The sequence below is a fragment of the Aquila chrysaetos genome, chromosome 8, assembly GCF_900496995.4.
Source record: "Aquila chrysaetos chrysaetos chromosome 8, bAquChr1.4, whole genome shotgun sequence".
Classification (NCBI taxonomy): Eukaryota; Metazoa; Chordata; class Aves; order Accipitriformes; family Accipitridae; genus Aquila; species Aquila chrysaetos.
In genome coordinates, this window is record NC_044011.1 from 32138454 (window position 1) to 32155131 (window position 16678).

The 16678-nt window shown below is 45.4% G+C and overlaps 1 protein-coding gene across 3 annotated transcripts; it reads right to left on the reverse strand.

Annotated features, from left to right (window-relative positions):
• Positions 1-683: 683 nt before the first annotated feature.
• Positions 684-13818, reverse strand: LOC115344893 (estradiol 17-beta-dehydrogenase 2-like). 3 transcript variants are annotated; one of them, XM_030022892.2, is made up of 3 exons: positions 13393-13818; positions 2605-2724; positions 684-1219 (listed from the first exon to the last, which is right to left on the reverse strand). In XM_030022892.2, the coding sequence occupies exons 1-3, from the start codon at positions 13787-13789 to the stop codon at positions 1116-1118; spliced, it is 621 nt and encodes a 206-aa protein (XP_029878752.1). In that variant the 5' UTR covers positions 13790-13818; the 3' UTR covers positions 684-1115. The 3 variants fall into 3 exon arrangements, with proteins under 3 accessions (XP_029878752.1, XP_040981334.1, XP_040981335.1); XM_041125400.1 differs by lacking the exon at positions 684-1219 and adding an exon at positions 1238-1280; XM_041125401.1 differs by lacking the exons at positions 684-1219; positions 2605-2724 and adding an exon at positions 13059-13214.
• Positions 13819-16678: the final 2860 nt, after the last annotated feature.

Here is a 16678-nt window from a genome sequence, read left to right on the forward strand (position 1 = left end):
CCTTTAGCAAGAAAAGATTAGACCAACCAGTGGGGACACCTGGAGATCCATCTCATTTGCTGTCTTACTCTTTTTTTTTTCTCTTTTTTTTCTTTTTTTTTTCTTTTTTTTTTTCTTTTTTTTCCCCCTCCCCTATTCTAAAGCCTGGATCAATGAATCACAGCAGGCTCTGAGTGCTTTGTCTTGAGCAGGGATGTTGGGGAATTTGCCATTTCAGTTGTTCTCCTAGCCATGTGCTCCCGTAGATGTAATTCAAGAGCCATCACAGCCTGCAGTAGCGATAATACAGGAATGGGGGAGAGATGATCCAGCAATGAACAAGCTACAGGATATTTTTGGTTTTGCCCTTTAAGAGCAACTGACATGCCTCTTAAATTCCAGTGAGATGCCAGAGAGCAGCTAACACTGCCTCCAATGTTGGAGACTGAGCTGGCTGTTCTTGCGTTTGCTACCAATCTAAATGTGCTGCAGCTCTGGCTGCAGAGCTCAGAGGAATACTTACTGACAAAGCAGCAGGCTCTAAAGCACCACCTGTGCCTCCTTGCTGGGAAAGCCTGTCCCTTTGCTCTCCCAGTGATTTTGGAGGCAGTACTTGCAAAGCAGAACTGAGCTCTGGGTAAACACCCACCACCAAAGCCAATGACAGACCTTGCAAAAGGTTTTATGTCAGTATTTATGTTAGTTATTTAATGCACATTTGGTTCACATCACTTGATCTGACATGAGATCTGTATATATGTAAACATGCACCACTCTTGACAGCTGTGGGTTTACAGCTGATTAGGATAGTATAGGACAGCATTTACCAGTTAAGCCAAATTTTGCTTGTATTCCTTTGTCTTTGTCCCTCAGGTGTCTGGTTGCACGTGGCTGTGCCCTGGCCTGGACTCCTTGGGGCCAGATTGGTGCAGAAAGGCAGCATCCTTCAGGTGTCAGAGTGCTGGAGGGGGCAGGAGGCTGCTGCTCCTGGGCTGCTTTCCTGGCCCTCCCGAGCCCTCTTCCTACCAGCTGGGTCGCCCTTCCTTGTCCCAGCAGAGGTAAGAGCTGCTGTTGCAGGAGATGCTGGTTAGCTCTGTCAGGTGCATGTAACTAAGCTGTGAGCATGCTGTTTCACCTCAGTTTTTGGACTTCAGCAGAGGCACAAGGAGCTGCAGACTTCTTTTCTTCAGGAAAGTCAGGGCAGAGTTCAGTGAGCAAAAGAGGACCGCAACACAGAGGGCTGCAAACACAAAAGTGCCTCTGTTTCAACCACTAATTCAATAGCAAAAGAGAACATTAATCTGTCAAAAAAAAAAAAAAAAAAAGGCATCTTCAGCACAGCCTTTATGGGCTTTGGATTCCCAGAGCAAACAACCCAGAGGCACTACTTCCCCCATCCCACTCCTACCCCAGCGCCCTTTGCACAAGGGCTGTGGGGACAGCAGGAGGAGGGCTCAGGTGGGGAAGGGGCCCGCTCACAAGCTGAGCTCCCTCCACACTGTGCGAGTGAGCACTGTACCCCTCAAATGCAAACTAAGTAATGGTAGCCAGGAGTGGGTGGTTAGCAGGGTGGCCACGAATGCTGGATCCCCCCAGTGCTGGCTGTCTGGGATCTGGAGTGGGGGCTTGTGGAGAGTAATAGTAGAGCTGGTGATGCAGAGAGTTAGGTAGCAGATCTTTGGGTTATTTACCCATCTACTTTTGTGATATACTCTATACTTCCCACCTGGGAAAGGAGAAGATGATACCTACTTTTTCTGCTATTTCATGAAGGAGAGCTTAGCTGCCTGCTCTTACAGCTTTTTTTGGTCATTCTTCTCTCGACTAAGAAAGGAAAGTGCACTGCGACTCTGCAGCCAGAGTCATGACATCCCCAAGGCCAGAGTCTGCTTCCCCTGTCACGGCTCTTACGTGCCTGAGAAACACCTTCAAATCGTGACAAGTCTTGCAGAGGAGACTTAGCATGCAACTAAATAACATTGTTCATAAGGCAAACAAATTTATAATGTAAATAAGTATGTATAAATGAACATCACATGTAATAAATAGATCAAAGTCACGCTTTAATTATCAGGTTATTTCTAATCAGGAATTCTTCCTATAAACAGCTAGCCCTGACAACAAACCTCTTTCAGTGAATGCTAAGGCAGCAGTAGCTTCTGTGTGAAGAGCTAAGCAGGAAGAGAATTTCTGCCATCTGATAAAGGCTCAGTGCTGCCAGCTACTGAGCTGTACTTTGTTGATGGGAGTTGTGGGGTTTTATTTTTTTTCCATGCCAGGAGGAGGGAGCTCACGTGGTCACTGTGACAGTGGGGACTTTGCAGAGCTGATTCTGCACGTTGGCTCTATACTACCCAGGTAGTCTTAATTACAAGCCCAGCCTGGGAGAGCAAGAGTTTTCCAGAATATTAGCTAACACCTTTGAACACGTTTTAAGCTGTCAATGGCAAACCCTGGTGAGGAGTGGCCACAAATGATGACTTTGGTTTTGAAGTTTTGAAAACCTTGTTAAGGAAAAAAAACTTACCGGCTAAAACATTTTAAAGACATTTTCCCCCTCATCTAGATATTGTCAGAGAAACGCTATATGTTCGATTGTACTTGACTGCTACAAGTGGTTCCTACCTGGAGCCTTGAAAACCTTCTTCCATTTATAAGAGGTTTTTCTCTCAGGTAACCGGCATGTGTCTAGTTCCTCCTCTTCCCATATCAGGATTGACGGCTTCTTCATCAGCCCATACATGCCTGCCAAATTAACAGGGTATGAGCTAAGTTAATTTGTACAGCTCATTCTTGGATTACATCATGATGTTTCTCCAAAGACCTAACAGGTACAGGTGAAATATTGCCACTTGAAAATAATTCTAATTAAAAACCTGAATGCAATGAGGTCTATAGCAGCCATCCACACTGGGGAGGAGGGAGGCCGTAGTTTGCAAGACTTACAGCATTAGAAGTAGAGCTCATTGAAAGACTGTGATTCCTCCCTGTGCCCATTGAAATTTGTTATTACATATTCTATTGGAATTTCAAATCTTTTTTTTTTTTTTTTAATAATCAGTTGCTTGAAGTTATTTTTATGAAAGCTTTAGAAACATTTCCATCAGTTATACGAAGAGGCCGTACAGAATAAATAGGAGAAAGTCCTGCTGTATGAACAACCTAATGCACTTCAAAAGGCCTAGCAACATGCTGTGATGTCAGATTATTTGTTGAAGGTCAAATCAATTTTCTCATCAGGCAAACATTACAAAATTACTTTTCTTAGAAGCAAAGCAAGCAAAGTATTTTTCCAAGAAACACTCTCGAGGAAAAACCAAATGGCATTTACTAGAAACCATCACTTGCTGGGACTTGTTCTCTTTAAGGCACTTATTCACTTCGTAATGGTAAGCCATTGCATCTGAATATCATACAGGGACAAATTCAGGTTTAAAAGTTTTCTGCTCTGTAGGGCAAATGAATCAGAACTGGGGCCTGTTTGTCTGTGGTGTAGTGAATAATCTTTGAGAGGGGATGTTTATCTGTTTGTTTGCTTACCTAGCTTCAAAACAGGGTGCCAAAGGGCTCTGACCCATAAAAATGCAGTGTCTACTGAAGGGATAGTATTTCCTTTAAATCTGGTGGCTGCTCCAAGTTGTCTCCAGACAGTGCATGTGAGGGAGAGGGGACAGGGTGGCTGATGGTTGAAGAGACGGTGACTTCCTGCTCAAGGAAAGAAGAGACCTGCCTTGCTTTAGGGAAAGAGGGCTGGAATACAGTATTAAGGAAAGTATCTCCTTAGTGTTGCAGTGAGAGCCCAAGGAAAACTCTGGGTGAATTTTTCTGGCCAAGAACTGTCCTTCTCTGTGCTGTGTTTGCTGAAAGCTGTAAAGATATCTGAAAGCTGTAGCAAAAGGCACCATGGGTGGTGCTCAGCTCCTGTGAAATGTCTGTTCATACCTGTAATGCGGGCCCAGAGAAAAGTGACTTGGACTGAACCTCTGATTCACATCTATCCTGGACCCAACTGTCTGTCCCATGGTTTAACTCCTTATGTCATTCTCATATATATCAGATATATATCAGATATTTATCATATATCTCATTTGCCATATCTGATTAATAAAGTGCAGTGCCAGATGTATTGTAATTATGCTTGAGCTAAACGTGGTCTGTGACACGTCCCTCTGGGAGTGAGCAGAAAGACTCACCTTGTCCCTAGTCCTCTCTGCTTCAGTGTTTTGCCTTTCTGCTTCTCAGAAAACGGTGATAAGACTTGAAGTCTTCTTTTACCTGCTCCCGTGTTTTAGTTGCAGAGTCGATGCATTGCCTTGTTTTGCATCAGACAGTGTGAATCCACATGACTGACACAGGCGGACATGACCTGTGCCCTGGAGCTGGTGGCATGAATAAAAAAGTCTGCTAGAGAGGTCTAAAGAGAGATGCAGAGAGCAAATGGATGACGGTAGCATTCCTCTTGCCACCTCTCTTTCCAGCATCCAAACACTTTGGGACTTTGCTTCTGTTGTATTGTAGACTTTTTTTTTAAAGGCTGTAATTTATTCTCCTATTTCTGCCTGTATTTTTATTTTCTGGACCTTATATAAATAACACTGAAGTCTGCTGTTCTTGAATGGATGGATAAGAAGGGCACAGTCCCTCCCTTTACAGTCTGCTACCTGGTGAATTAGTCAACACTGTAGCTAGGGTTATTGGAACTACTCAGGAATTTTCCATGAGTGTGTTTACTCATTGGAAAATGTGGTCTCCATAAACTGAAAGCAGGATGGAAATTCAAATCTCTGATGAGGACTAAAAGCTTTCCAGATTCTGTGCGAGTCTCAGGTAGCAAGAAAAGATAGAAAATGCATTTTTAATATATGTAAATATGAAACTGTAAAGGTGGCCAGAGGGAAGGAGTGGCAGGCAAGTAACCTGAAAGGAGTTTTAGCTTTATATTGATGACATATCAATTAATTTAATGATGACCACTTAAAATGGGAGTGAAGAAAACAAGGCTTTAATGGAGGACAGGCACGTGGGCTTTTACAGTAAAAGGGCAGTTCAAATACAAAACAGATTTGCAGGGGCTAGAAAAATCAAAACTTTCTTGGCACAGGTCTAAGGCTTAAGTGGACTTGTGCGGTGTGTATGTTGTGTTTCCACATTTAGGACAAGGCAGAATGGAACTTAAACAAGAATGCTGAGACCTATGGGGAAAAGCCTATGGGAAAATGGGGAAAGCAGTTAGATGTAGCACCAGTTAGACATACAGGCATAAATGTCTGTTTTAACCACTGGGAACGGTTCTCTGATGACAAACATTTTATGGGAGGAAATACAATTACTACTCATTATTGAAAATAACTATTTGTTATTCATCAGTCTGCCGTTTTAAAAAATTAACTCCCTGTAGTCTGGGGTTAGAAATGAATGCTACCTGGCACAGCTATTTAGCAGGATAATTTCATATTGGATAGCTCATAAGTTTCAAACTCTTTGACCAAACCACAGCAGCAAATACTTAATAAATGTAGTCCCAGAAACTAGGGAAAACCACCCAAGAACAGAAGGAAGGCTCTGGTTTTTGGACAATATCTTCATAACAAATCATTTGGCTAACTATAAGAAAGCATCAGGTCTAAGAGGTTTTCACTACGTGCATTTATAATTCAGTAGACCTGAAAAACAGGTTGATTTTTAAACCTCTGGTGGCAGACTGTTGCCTAGTCTAAACTGGTGCAATTTTTTTGAAGACAATGTTACTAAATCAACCTACTGTGGGGTGAAATTCATCTCTGTGCTGGGATTTTTTAAGAGCTTTGGTACCACAGGCTGTACCTGCTGGACGTTTCCTCCCAGAGCCTCCCCAGAGAGCCAGCGGAACAATTTAGTGCCGAAGTGAAGCTCCTGGCGCTGAGCTGACCATGAGCCTGGCCAAGACCTCTGTCCTGCAGCAAGGAGAACTCTGTAGAAGAGTTTGTTCCTGCTTACCTTTTCCTACTGAAAATGCCACAGCAATTGTTCTGTGTTACCTGGGAGTTTGCTGTGTAATAAGTGTTGGGAAAACAGTTTGTCATTTGGATGGGAAATTTCAAGATAGTAGATTTAAAATAAATAAATAATCTACTTGGAAGTTCTGTAATAAAATAGATAATTTATTTCTATGTGTCAAGAAAGTATTTAATAATCATACATAGAACTATTCAATTTTTATGCATGTTCAGTCTTACTACATAATTTAAATTAAGTCTCTAAGCATATGTCTTAGAACTGTTCAGAAGGTTTCTGTCTCCAAACACTGTAACACGGGAAGCCAGAGTTGCAGAAACCTTTTCTTTCACTTGGTTCCCTTTCCCTGTCAAAACTGTCCTCTGGAAAATTTTCCTGAAGGCTTGAGGTGAGGGGTGGAGAAAAAAAAATAGAGGTGCACACATGCTCCAAATACTCTGTCTGACAAGCTGCATTATTTCAAAGGGAGAAATAGATCTGTAGAACTCTTCGAACTCTACTCCTGGTATTTTTCAAAAATATTTGTCTGGTTGGAAGCTGTCCAACTCTGATTAATGGAAAACAATGTTTCTAAATTGGTACAAAGTTAAGCTCTTGTTTGGGACATTTTTAAATTAGTGTAAAGGTTGGGTTACATCTGTGAATATTTCCAATGACTTACAGAATCAGAGGTTAGTTTATCATCATGCATGAGTGATAAATAAATAGTTTCCCAGATACTTTTGTTTTCATTTTACCTTGCATCTCTAATCCTACCACTGCAATTGCATGAAAATGTGTTGATTGTTTGTTTCAAGAATGACATGTGATAAATGCAGATATCTTTCTGGTGATCTCTCAAAATACTCTTCAGTCTTGTGTGGTTTAATGATTGATGAAGCTTGGAAATGAAACTCTTGTCTGGGGTTTGTTGTAAGATAAACTTACACCTTGGGAGTAAAATGCATATGAGCTAAGCGGGGGCAGTGTGAGGAGGGTGTTGCTTTAGGATGCTAAAGAAGGCTTCTGGCAGAATTTAGGAGCCAGTATAATGTAAGTATCCAACTACCTGGGCCTTGTTTGGTTTCTTTTTGAGAAATGATCCATTTCTGTTCATGTTGCCTGCAACCATAAGATTTGGAAGAAAGCTAAAAAAGGTCATGGCAGCATATGGCTCTTTCACCTCCTTCTTCTTCCATAATATTATATGCATGGCTGGTATTAGTGGTGAGCATGGCAACATGTTCTGAATACATGCAAATAAAATAACCCACTTTTTAATATATGGCAGACCAAGATGCATTTTTAATTATTGCTTAAAGATCTTGGTTTGCAAACAGAAATCCTCCAGCCACCGACAAACAGATAAACAAAGTGCTGATGTGCACAGCGCGTCTCACGGGTACCTGCTGCATTTCACAACAAACCGAACTTGCTGTTCACAGCTCAGCTCCCGCTTTCCCTGCCCACATATTTCCACATGGATGGCTGCCTGGTTTGTTCTTTTGAAATCTTGATGAAGTTCTCTGGCCTATAAAATACAGGTCAGGCTAGCTGACCAGACTGATCCCTGCCAGGATTAAAAACCATGATTGTGCAGAGTCCTGAGGACTCTGCACAGGGTCTGAAGTGCCAGCCCCTTCCAGCACACAGCCTTCCTGCTCGGTCCAGCAGCAGCAGGCAAGAGTGTCAGCAGTAGCAATGTGATGTGGGGGATGGAGGTGTTGAACCCAAGTGGGCTCTGCCTGCTGGCCATGAGCAAGGGGATGGGGACAGAGGAGAAGTGTTGCTGCAGCTTTTCTGGATTGTGTAACTCACTGATCATGTGTTTTTATGTGTATGTCCAGGGTGCTCGGCTCTTGGCAGAGAAGTTGGCTGTTGAAATAAGAAATTACAAAAGCGCTTCAGGGAAGTGAAAACCGGCCTCCCAAAAAAAGTCCAGAGGTGTTGATGCATAGCTTCTTTTGGAAAAAGTAAAAAGCACATCGAGTATAGATGACGCATAGATTCTTATTTTAAAAAAGAAACTTTGAATAGGAAGCTTCCTTTCATCCTAAAACAAATAACTCCTCCCAACCTATAGTTTAAGAATGAGATCAGTTTTCTGTGTCTGGGTTGTTTCATAGTCCTGACGAGTGCTGTAGGAAAGTACTTGTCTAGTTTTGATAAATCCCCAAGAGATAGGAAGGCAATATAGTTGCAAGCCAGTTTTTCAAAGACTTCTGGATAACCCATATTAAAGGCACAAAAGCATAACTACGAAAAATTAATCATTTGACTCGTAACTCCAAGCATAGTCATTTACAGCCTGGAAAATGGCCTGATTTATCCAAGGTGGCCTGCAGTTGTTGTAGCTGAGTGAAGTTAAATAATGCAGTACTCTTTAAAATTGCATGAGTATATGATTGCGTTTGCTTTATTCATTCATAATTCCTACTCCCTTGTAGTTTATTGCAGTTAATGATTATCGCATCTGTTTAATCCATCTCTGAAGTGAGTGGGAATGGCAGATTGTTGTGACTCTTCCTTGCTCATGCCATGCACGAAGCTATACTATTGCAAAAGAAAGCTGAACTTTCCCTCTGTTGTGAGTTTAGGAATGACTGTATGGCCTAGCCTTTTATCTTAAGATAAGTGTAGCATGGAAAATTGAGTAAGGAAGGGTTACCTTCTAATAAAATAATTTGATTGACCACATTGACATCCTGAGGAAGGAAAAGAATTTCTACGGTGCATCCACCACACAAGGGAGAGGTTCAAATGTCTCTGTCTCTGGTTCAGGCCCACCATAAGGTCTTGCTTTCTGGATCTCTGTCACAACTGTGCCTCTATGGACTAAACTGTATGACTAACCAAAGTAGGTGGCTGCTGAAGGAGAGGTGCAAGGCAAGTAAATGTACCAGGAGAGCGTCTACCACTGCTACCTACTGCAGAACAGAACTGTAAAAACAGCTTGACCTTTAGAAGAGGTGGAAGCTCTCCAAGAAGCCATGGGGCTGCTAGAAGCCTTAATATTTCAGCACTCTGTAGTCCTGCCAGCACCTCAGTACACAGCCTTGAGCAAGCAACCGCAGCTGTGGACACCCTTCCTTGCCCAGGATTAGCTATACTTGCCACTGCTGGTGTTACTGCCCTTGCAGCTCTGCTCGAGGAAGAGATTGCGTGAGTGTCCCATGAAGTATAGAAGAAAGTAATCAGCTGGATTAACTAAACCTACCTATTTAAATTGATCAAATGATCCAGGTGATCTTGCCTGGACTAACTTAGGAAGAGTTTATGAGAGCCACTCTGCCAGCAGCATCATGGGGATGAGAACAGATGGCCAAGGATGACAGTCCTTTAACTCCCACTGGTCTAGCTGTCTGCACAGGGAGCTTTCTCCAGGCCCTTTGGAGTCCTCGGAACAAGGTTTGGAAACAAGCACTTCCCACTGGTCTGAAACACCGTGGTGAAGTGCGGGGTGAGAGAGTCTTTCGGATATGGGACCTAAGATAACTTAGGAATTAATGCTATTAATTTCTATCAGTTATTTCTCTGCTTGTGAAAAAGGTATTGTCCTTCCTATTTAACAGATAGGGATGGAGGGAAGGTGATAAAGTACCAAAGAATCCAGCAGTGGTCATGTCTTAGCTGAGATTCAGGTACAAGGAATGAAATACTGACCCTATGAAAATGAGCAGGACTCTTGCAAGCAACTTCAGCATAGCAGAGATCTGAATGATCAGAGGGAGGCTGTGCTGTGCAGCCAGAGGCACTGCTCACATCGAGCACTGTGTCCCCTGCAGAAACCTGAGGCATTACAGAGGAATGGAAATAAAACAAGGAAGAAGAAAGTAGGTGGAAACAACTGGGATGCATGATGGTTGGTAGCACAGTATGAAATACTGTGAGGAGTGGGAGAGAAAGAGTGGAAAAAAGTGTGACAGGGTAGTGGGAAACCAACTTTGGTCCCTGGAGTAAGGGTAGGAAGGAAGGGTGGCAGGTCCCCCGAGTGTTCTGCCATCGTGGCTGCTCTATGCACTATCAGTAGGTGATCTACAGACTCACAGATGTTATAAAGTTTGGCAGAGCTCAGCACGGAGTGCAGAAAGACCCGAGGGACGTTAAAGACTCTAAAAGGAGAAGACAGGATCTCTTAAGACACTGGAAGTGTTTTGGGTGCAGCTAAAGAAAAAAAACACAGTTCAAATAATCTCTAAGCCGTGAGAAAGGCTGAGACTAGATGCGAAACAGTGGTTTCTCCATTCTGTCTTGTCCTGGCACTTTAATTCAGGGAGCTGAACTCTGTGCAGGCTAGCAGGACAGGGTCACTTAACAGCTTTGTGGGGCTTGCTTTTCTTGGCAAAGCCAGAGACAGCCAGTCTTTGGGCATGGCACAGTAAATACTGATTTCACTTAGCCCCATGTCTGTTGTGCTTGTGTGTGTGATTTGGTGAACCCCAAGGTACTGCAGCAACAGAGGCTACAGCAATTAATCAGACCAGTGCTCTGATTGTCTGAACTCTTCTTGAGTTGGGTCAGGTTGCCATCTGTTTGGTCTTGCCCATCTCTGCATTTTTTTCCTCCTTGCCCTGCCCCAGCCTCCCTGCAGTCAATCCTGGAAGTCATGAAGCAATTGCCAGCATTACCAGGCAACGTGCCCAGAGCACAACACGGTGCAGCAATTTCTCAAGCAGCTCAATCCCAGAGCACTTGGACAGGATGCCAAGAGCTCTTGCAGTACAAGCTCTTGATAGTACAAGCTCAGCTACTGGAGGTGAGCAATCAAGACTCCTTCTCTCCCCTTTTTCCCTCTACCTCTTTGACCTTCTGGTCACAAAGAAAGTTTAAACATCTGATCTAAAGGCACCAAAAGCTAAAAGCCAGAAGAACCCAAGACTTTTCATGAACCAAGTTAAGCTATCGCAATACAAACTATGAATTTGGAAGGGAACTGACTTGCATTTCTCTGTATCTTTGTGTTACAATCTCTTTAGACCTAATAGCACCTTAATTATTTGTACTGCCACCACAAAATCAAGGCGTTAGCCTACCTGAAAATTTGGGTCTCTGGGCCTGCACTAGAATAAAAACCAGATTATTTTAGTTGTCATAAGCCTTTTAATTCTGGAAGGAACAGTGACTAGAGGGTTCTGTCTCCATTGTGTTACTCTGAAAGGCGTTTAGGATGCATTTCAAAAGCTGTGTTTATATCAAACAAGTATCTTTTTACTTACACTAAATTCATAAAAACTAGCAGAGAAGTCCCTTTCTTTGGAAACCAAAAATTGCATACACATGAAGTGCGTAAGAGGAATCTTTAAATGGAGAAAGTTGTTTAATGGTTCTGCCATATCTTGTCCCTATAGCACAAACTCTCTTTTCTTCTCCTTGTCCAGATCCTGCTGAACAAACTGCATGTTGCATGTGGGGACCTATCAATGTAGTCTTTTGATTCGGTTTAAATTGTTTTATTATCAATCAGCTGGTGGCTGGTGTTCATGTTCACCCAACTCATGCCAAAAATATTACAGCAGATCTTGCAGAATAAATACCAGCACTCACTTGAAACTGTTAACAAAGAAATCCAAGAAAACTGTGAGGTTTCTTCCCCACCCCCACCCCCCTCCCCAACATAGTGCTTTGATCTCCCATGCAATTGGGTCAGCGCTTGGGAAATACATTTTAACATCCCCATCTGCGATGTGAATACTGTGCAGGAGATCCTAAATGTAAAAACTCACGGATCCTACAAAAGACTACCCTGACCAAAAAAAAAAACCAAAACCAAAAAACCGCGCAAACCTGCAAAAGCCCTTAACTAGCCCAGTGATCAAAGTATTCAAAAGCAAAACACACAGATATCACTGGGCCAGATCCTCATTTAATTAAAACAGCATGGGACCATGGAAATCACCAGCTCCCACAGAGCATTACTGGTTAAGAAAGTCTCTGTTGTTCATTTCCAGAGCAGGACTATGCTGATACTTATCTTTGTGAGCGTTTAGGCCTTGTCCACACAGGCAAGTTTTACCAGAATAATTTTACTAGTGTAAATTAGTCTAAATGCTCATGCAGGCAGCTGAGCGTTTGGTCTGAAACCCTCTGTTTGTGTGCAGGGCACCCATTCCTGGAGCCTGCAGGCAGCTAGTGAATGGGGGGATGTATCCTGGGCCATGCAGAGTCGCACAGGATCTGACCACTCACACTTCTGGTCTGCTGGATGCTTCTGAGGAGAAAAGCAATGTGAGATAACCTGTGCCACTGGGTCCTGAATAGCTGCAGCTAGCAGCAGGTATTGGCTAGGGTTCCCTACCAACTCTCTGAAGGCTGTCTGCAGTAGGGGAGGCTTTGTGGTGCATGTTCTGACTTCCAAAACTTTCAGTGCTGGGCAGCAGTGCAAAGGGTCTCATTATTTGTCATGGTGAGATGTGGATGCTCAGAGATCTTGGCTCAGTGTGAGTACGCATAGAGGCTGCCCTGGGGAGACGTCAAAGGGAGCCTTAGAGAAACCACAGAGAGAAGAGCAAGGAGGGGAGGGATGGAGAAGCTGGAGAAGGAAGGAGGCAGTGTGGGGAAGCAGTCGGGAGAGCTTCACTGCTCAAAAGTACCTTAGGTAGGCTCACAGTGGAGGAGAGGGTTGGCCTCTTCCCTTGTAACCCCATAGTCCTGGCAGGCAGTGAGGTTACAGCCCTGATGGCTGAGGCTGAATTTTCTGTCACTCCCAAGAGGTGTAAAATTATGGCTGCGAGGACAGAGACTCCTGGATAGCAGAGCTAATTCAGCTAGGGCATAAGCCAGCCTGCCCATTGGCACCCTTCATCTGGCACCTAGAAAGAACTGGGGAGATTCCTCAGCAGAAGTGCTTACAGCCACCCCCTCAGTAGGACACTTGCCTCGTGCTGTCCCAGGTGAGCTCTGCAGGTTACTCTCAGTCCCATATCCCCACAGAAGTGATGGCAGTGTGGTTCAGAGAGACAGTCCCAGCCTGGCAGCCAAAGCTCTGACCTGTTTCTTATGAATGCCACAGCAGGCAAAAAGCCAAGACGGACCTCAGGTTTTTTAATCCAGAAGAGGTTAAAAATCAGATACATTCCTTCACCTCAGGTCACTGTCTGAGTCTCTGCTCCCCCTTGTTCATCCCTGTGTTTTCTCCCAGGGTGAGTCCAGCCCTCTGTGCCTTGGTGGGACATTCTCCTCCTCATTCCTTGGCCTACCTTGCCTTCCTCCAGGGACTGTGGTCTACTGGGGCCTTTCACAGCCACCAGAGCAGGCACTTTCCCCTGGAAAAAGCAAAATTTTTGTTTTGCACAGCAAAATGTAATGCAGTTAGAGTGTTATAACCCATTTCCTAAAGCATTCTTGCCTCCCTCATTTGCTGATGAACTACAACTATCTCACAATCTTGTGCATTTTGATTTCTACTGTAGGCACAATCCACAAGTTTGCCCTAAAAATTACCTTTCAGGGATAAGTGGCTTTCTATGAAGGTTTTCATTGTCTTCTGATACTCATCTTCAGTCATATGGAGCTGGGCTACCTCCATGCTTGAAGAGCACTCTTCTTCCGCAGCTGTCCCCTCCTCTTGAGGAGGCCAGTGTGCAGCAGACACCCTGAAACCTGCTCTATCCAGGTTCCTTGCAAACATCCTCCCAATGGAGCTGTTGGACACAAGAATTACAATTGCTCTCCCTTTCACATCAATGTTCCTCTCCACAATGCCGAAGGAGAAGATTATAATGAAGCAGGTCAAAAATGCGATGGAAATGCATACAAAGCCATAAAAGAGGCAGGAAAGGGTCATCGCGAGTAATAAGTCTGTGGCCAGCAAGAAGAAATGCTGCAAGAGGAATATCATCGTTAGAAGGATTAGCCGCCACCTCGCTTGCAAGCAAGCCGAGAAAACTGCTAGGAGTCACCGTGTGCAACCATGCTGTTATAAAGCCAGGAAGTGTTGCAAAATGTGCGGAGGCAAGTCAAAACCCCGTGGGGAGGATGAATCATTTTCTGGGATAGAGCAACAACGGAGATTTTCAAACCATGTACGTTTTCAGGAGAGAGCAGTGCTGTGTTTGTCTTGGCTTTGTTGTGCACTTGGATGCTCTGCTAGGCTGAAATGTAAGGATTCATTTTGTAAGGGCATTTCATCATGTGTCATCTTTAGGGACAGTGATGCATATAGGTTATTTTGAAGCAGCCATTTTTAAGGGATTTCTTTAAGTAGTGTGTGTGTGGCATTGGGAAGCCATGGAGTAGAAATAATCCCCGTATCTGCTTGGCATGCTACGACTTAAATTTACCACTCTAGCTACTGCTGTAAAGCAGGCAGTTTCGGTAAGTCTGGGAAAGGACCCAAGCAGGCACAGAACTGGGAACCCTGCCCCATGCAACCAGCTCTTATTCTGCTGTAAAACATGCCATGCCGGGAGTGTTGTGCTGCCTGGCTGAAGGGACTGCATCAGTCTGGGAGGATTTAAGTCACATCAGAGATGAGAGAAATGAGCTGGGTGCTAGAGAGAGAGCTTTTTTGATTGAGGACAGAGATTTTAGGGAGGGTCCCGCCATTTCTCAGGCCACCAAAGTGGCAGGCAGAGCAGTGCCACTGCCAGGGGCGTATTTATCCCTGACTGCAGCAATGCCCTTTGCACATGGAGCACAGCAGGGCTCTGTGCTACAGTTGTAGCCTCTGCAGGATTGGGAAGAGCCTGGTAGACTTGGGAACGAGACTGGCAAAGGTAAATGCTGCAGCGTCAAGGCTCAGCTAACCTCCAGCAGTGGGTCAGGAGGGAAGCTCCCACATCAGCTTCCCGGCTGCCAGCTCTCTTACTGCTTTCTCTGAAGCAGCCACTGATGTTGGAAGCAAGACCTTTCCCTTCTTGGTCAGGGTGGAGGTACTGCTGATCACCGCTAAAACCTCAATGTCAGAACCTGCTCTTTAAATAGTATCTTCCTTTTTTTTTTTTTATTTTTGTTTTTAATGTGGATTGATGTAAAGGGTCCCCCCAAGAAGGTGTGTGCGGCAGGGTGTGTTGTGTTGCAGGTAGGTGTTGTGTTTGTTCTCCGCTCTAACTGGAAAGGTATTGGGAGCGTGAGACGGGCTGTCAGCATGATCCACACGCTTTACTAGTCCTTCTTGTTTGTCTTCTGTGCAAACGTGCAGGTCCCATCTCGTGGATCGGTAGCACTGTGCTATCACAGCAATCCAGCTCCGGGCACTTCTGAGATGGAGTTGCTGCTAGCTGCACCCCAAAACTACCCTGTGCACCCCACCTAGCATGTGTATAAACACGCAGAGCTTTATTTGAAGTGGACAAAGGGATGCAAGCCTCCAGTTTGCCTTTAGGTGGCTCATAAGCAGTGAGAGGCAGCGGGGCTGTGTGCATTGGGGGGCTCATCTTACTCATAAGGTGCTTTTTAAAATCTTCAAGCCCTTCATGCTAGAAGATCGGGCCAGGACATGGTCTGCAAATGGTCTGTGGTGGAAGAGGATTACCCACACAGCTTATTTAGCAGGAAGCAGGTGCCATCGCTATGCCTGGCACCGGAGTCGTGACTGCAAATGCCTGTGCTTGGTGCCAACCAGGTAGGAGGCGTATTCTGAGCCGGGAAAGCACAGGAGATCCCTCCCGGTCCGTGATGATGGCACAGCCCTGGCCCTGCTGCAGGGCTCAGCAGGGAGAGCGTGCGGCGAAGCAGAGTGGCCACCTGCTCCAGCGAGAGTAGCTGTGGGCACGCGTGGGTGCCGCGCTGTGCCGGAGGGTGGGCACTGGCCCTTGCCACCAGTGGGTTAGCAGGAGCAGATGGCCCTGGCCAGGCCGGTGTGTCTCTCACCAGCTTGAGGCATGAGCAAGGCAAGCTCCTGTCTGCAACTTGGTGGGGCGATACCTGCCAGGCTTCGAGTTGGCAGCCTGAGCCTCCTCTATCCTTGCGGTCTTGGCCAGAAAAAAGTCTATGGTCCTTTTTGCTGCCAAAAAAAAGAAAAACCCAAAAACCTCTTGCCTCTGCAAGAGATGAGTTTGCACCCCCTCCTTGCTAGGTGTACTGAGCGAGCATGAAAAGCTTCCATGCTCCTCTAAATACTGGAGCCTTAAGGTCAGCTGAAAAGGCAGGACAGGGGAGCACCGTGCTGCTGGGGAGATAGGCTTTAATCGTCCTTTGCTGGCCCTCAGGTATTTCAACATTCACCCGTTGGTGATGCCCGTTTGAGGATTTCCTTAATGCTCTTCAAGACTGATTAATTTGGGAAGTGCAGTTCTGTGTTGGGATGCAAGGAAGACTGATGGTCTCAAAGCAGAACCGTCACAGCAAGGATTAGCTTTAGAGCTAGGCACGGCGCGCTGCGTTTCACCTCTGCTCTGCGGTCCCTTTTCTAAAAAAATAGTTGTTAGAGAACTTGGCCTTTTGTTTAAAAAAAGGAACTTTTAAAAAACTGGTGGTGGTGCGGGGTTCCTAGTAAATATACTTTTTGAGGGCTTCTCAAAGGACGGAAGGGCAAAACTTAGCTCCCCCCGCCGCCCCCGCCGGGGGTGCAAAGCCAGCCGCGGTCGGTCGCCGAGACCCCGCCCCCGCGCCCAGCCCCGCCGCCCGCGGCGCAACGGCGCCACCTGTCGGCCGCCCGCGGCGCCGCTCGGCGGGGCCGGGGAGGCGGGAGGCGGGAGCCGGCAGGGGCGCTGGCAAAGGCGGAATACCCCCGCCGGCTGCCCCCCGCGCTCATCTGGGGGTTCCCCGCAGCCTCGGGTGACCCCCG

Bases quoted from the DNA above. Each gene is read 5' to 3' on its own strand.
- LOC115344893 (XM_030022892.2), bottom strand. From the start codon at position 13,789: ATGATATTCCTCTTGCAGCATTTCTTCTTGCTGGCCACAGACTTATTA. The intron at 2,725-13,392 runs GTAATTTTTAGG...TTAATTTGGCAG, and splicing joins AAGCCACTTATCCCTGAAAG to GCATGTATGGGCTGATGAAG. The intron at 1,220-2,604 runs GTAGGAACCACT...TTGTGTTTGCAG, and splicing joins GAAGGTTTTCAAGGCTCCAG to CCCTCTGTGTTGCGGTCCTC.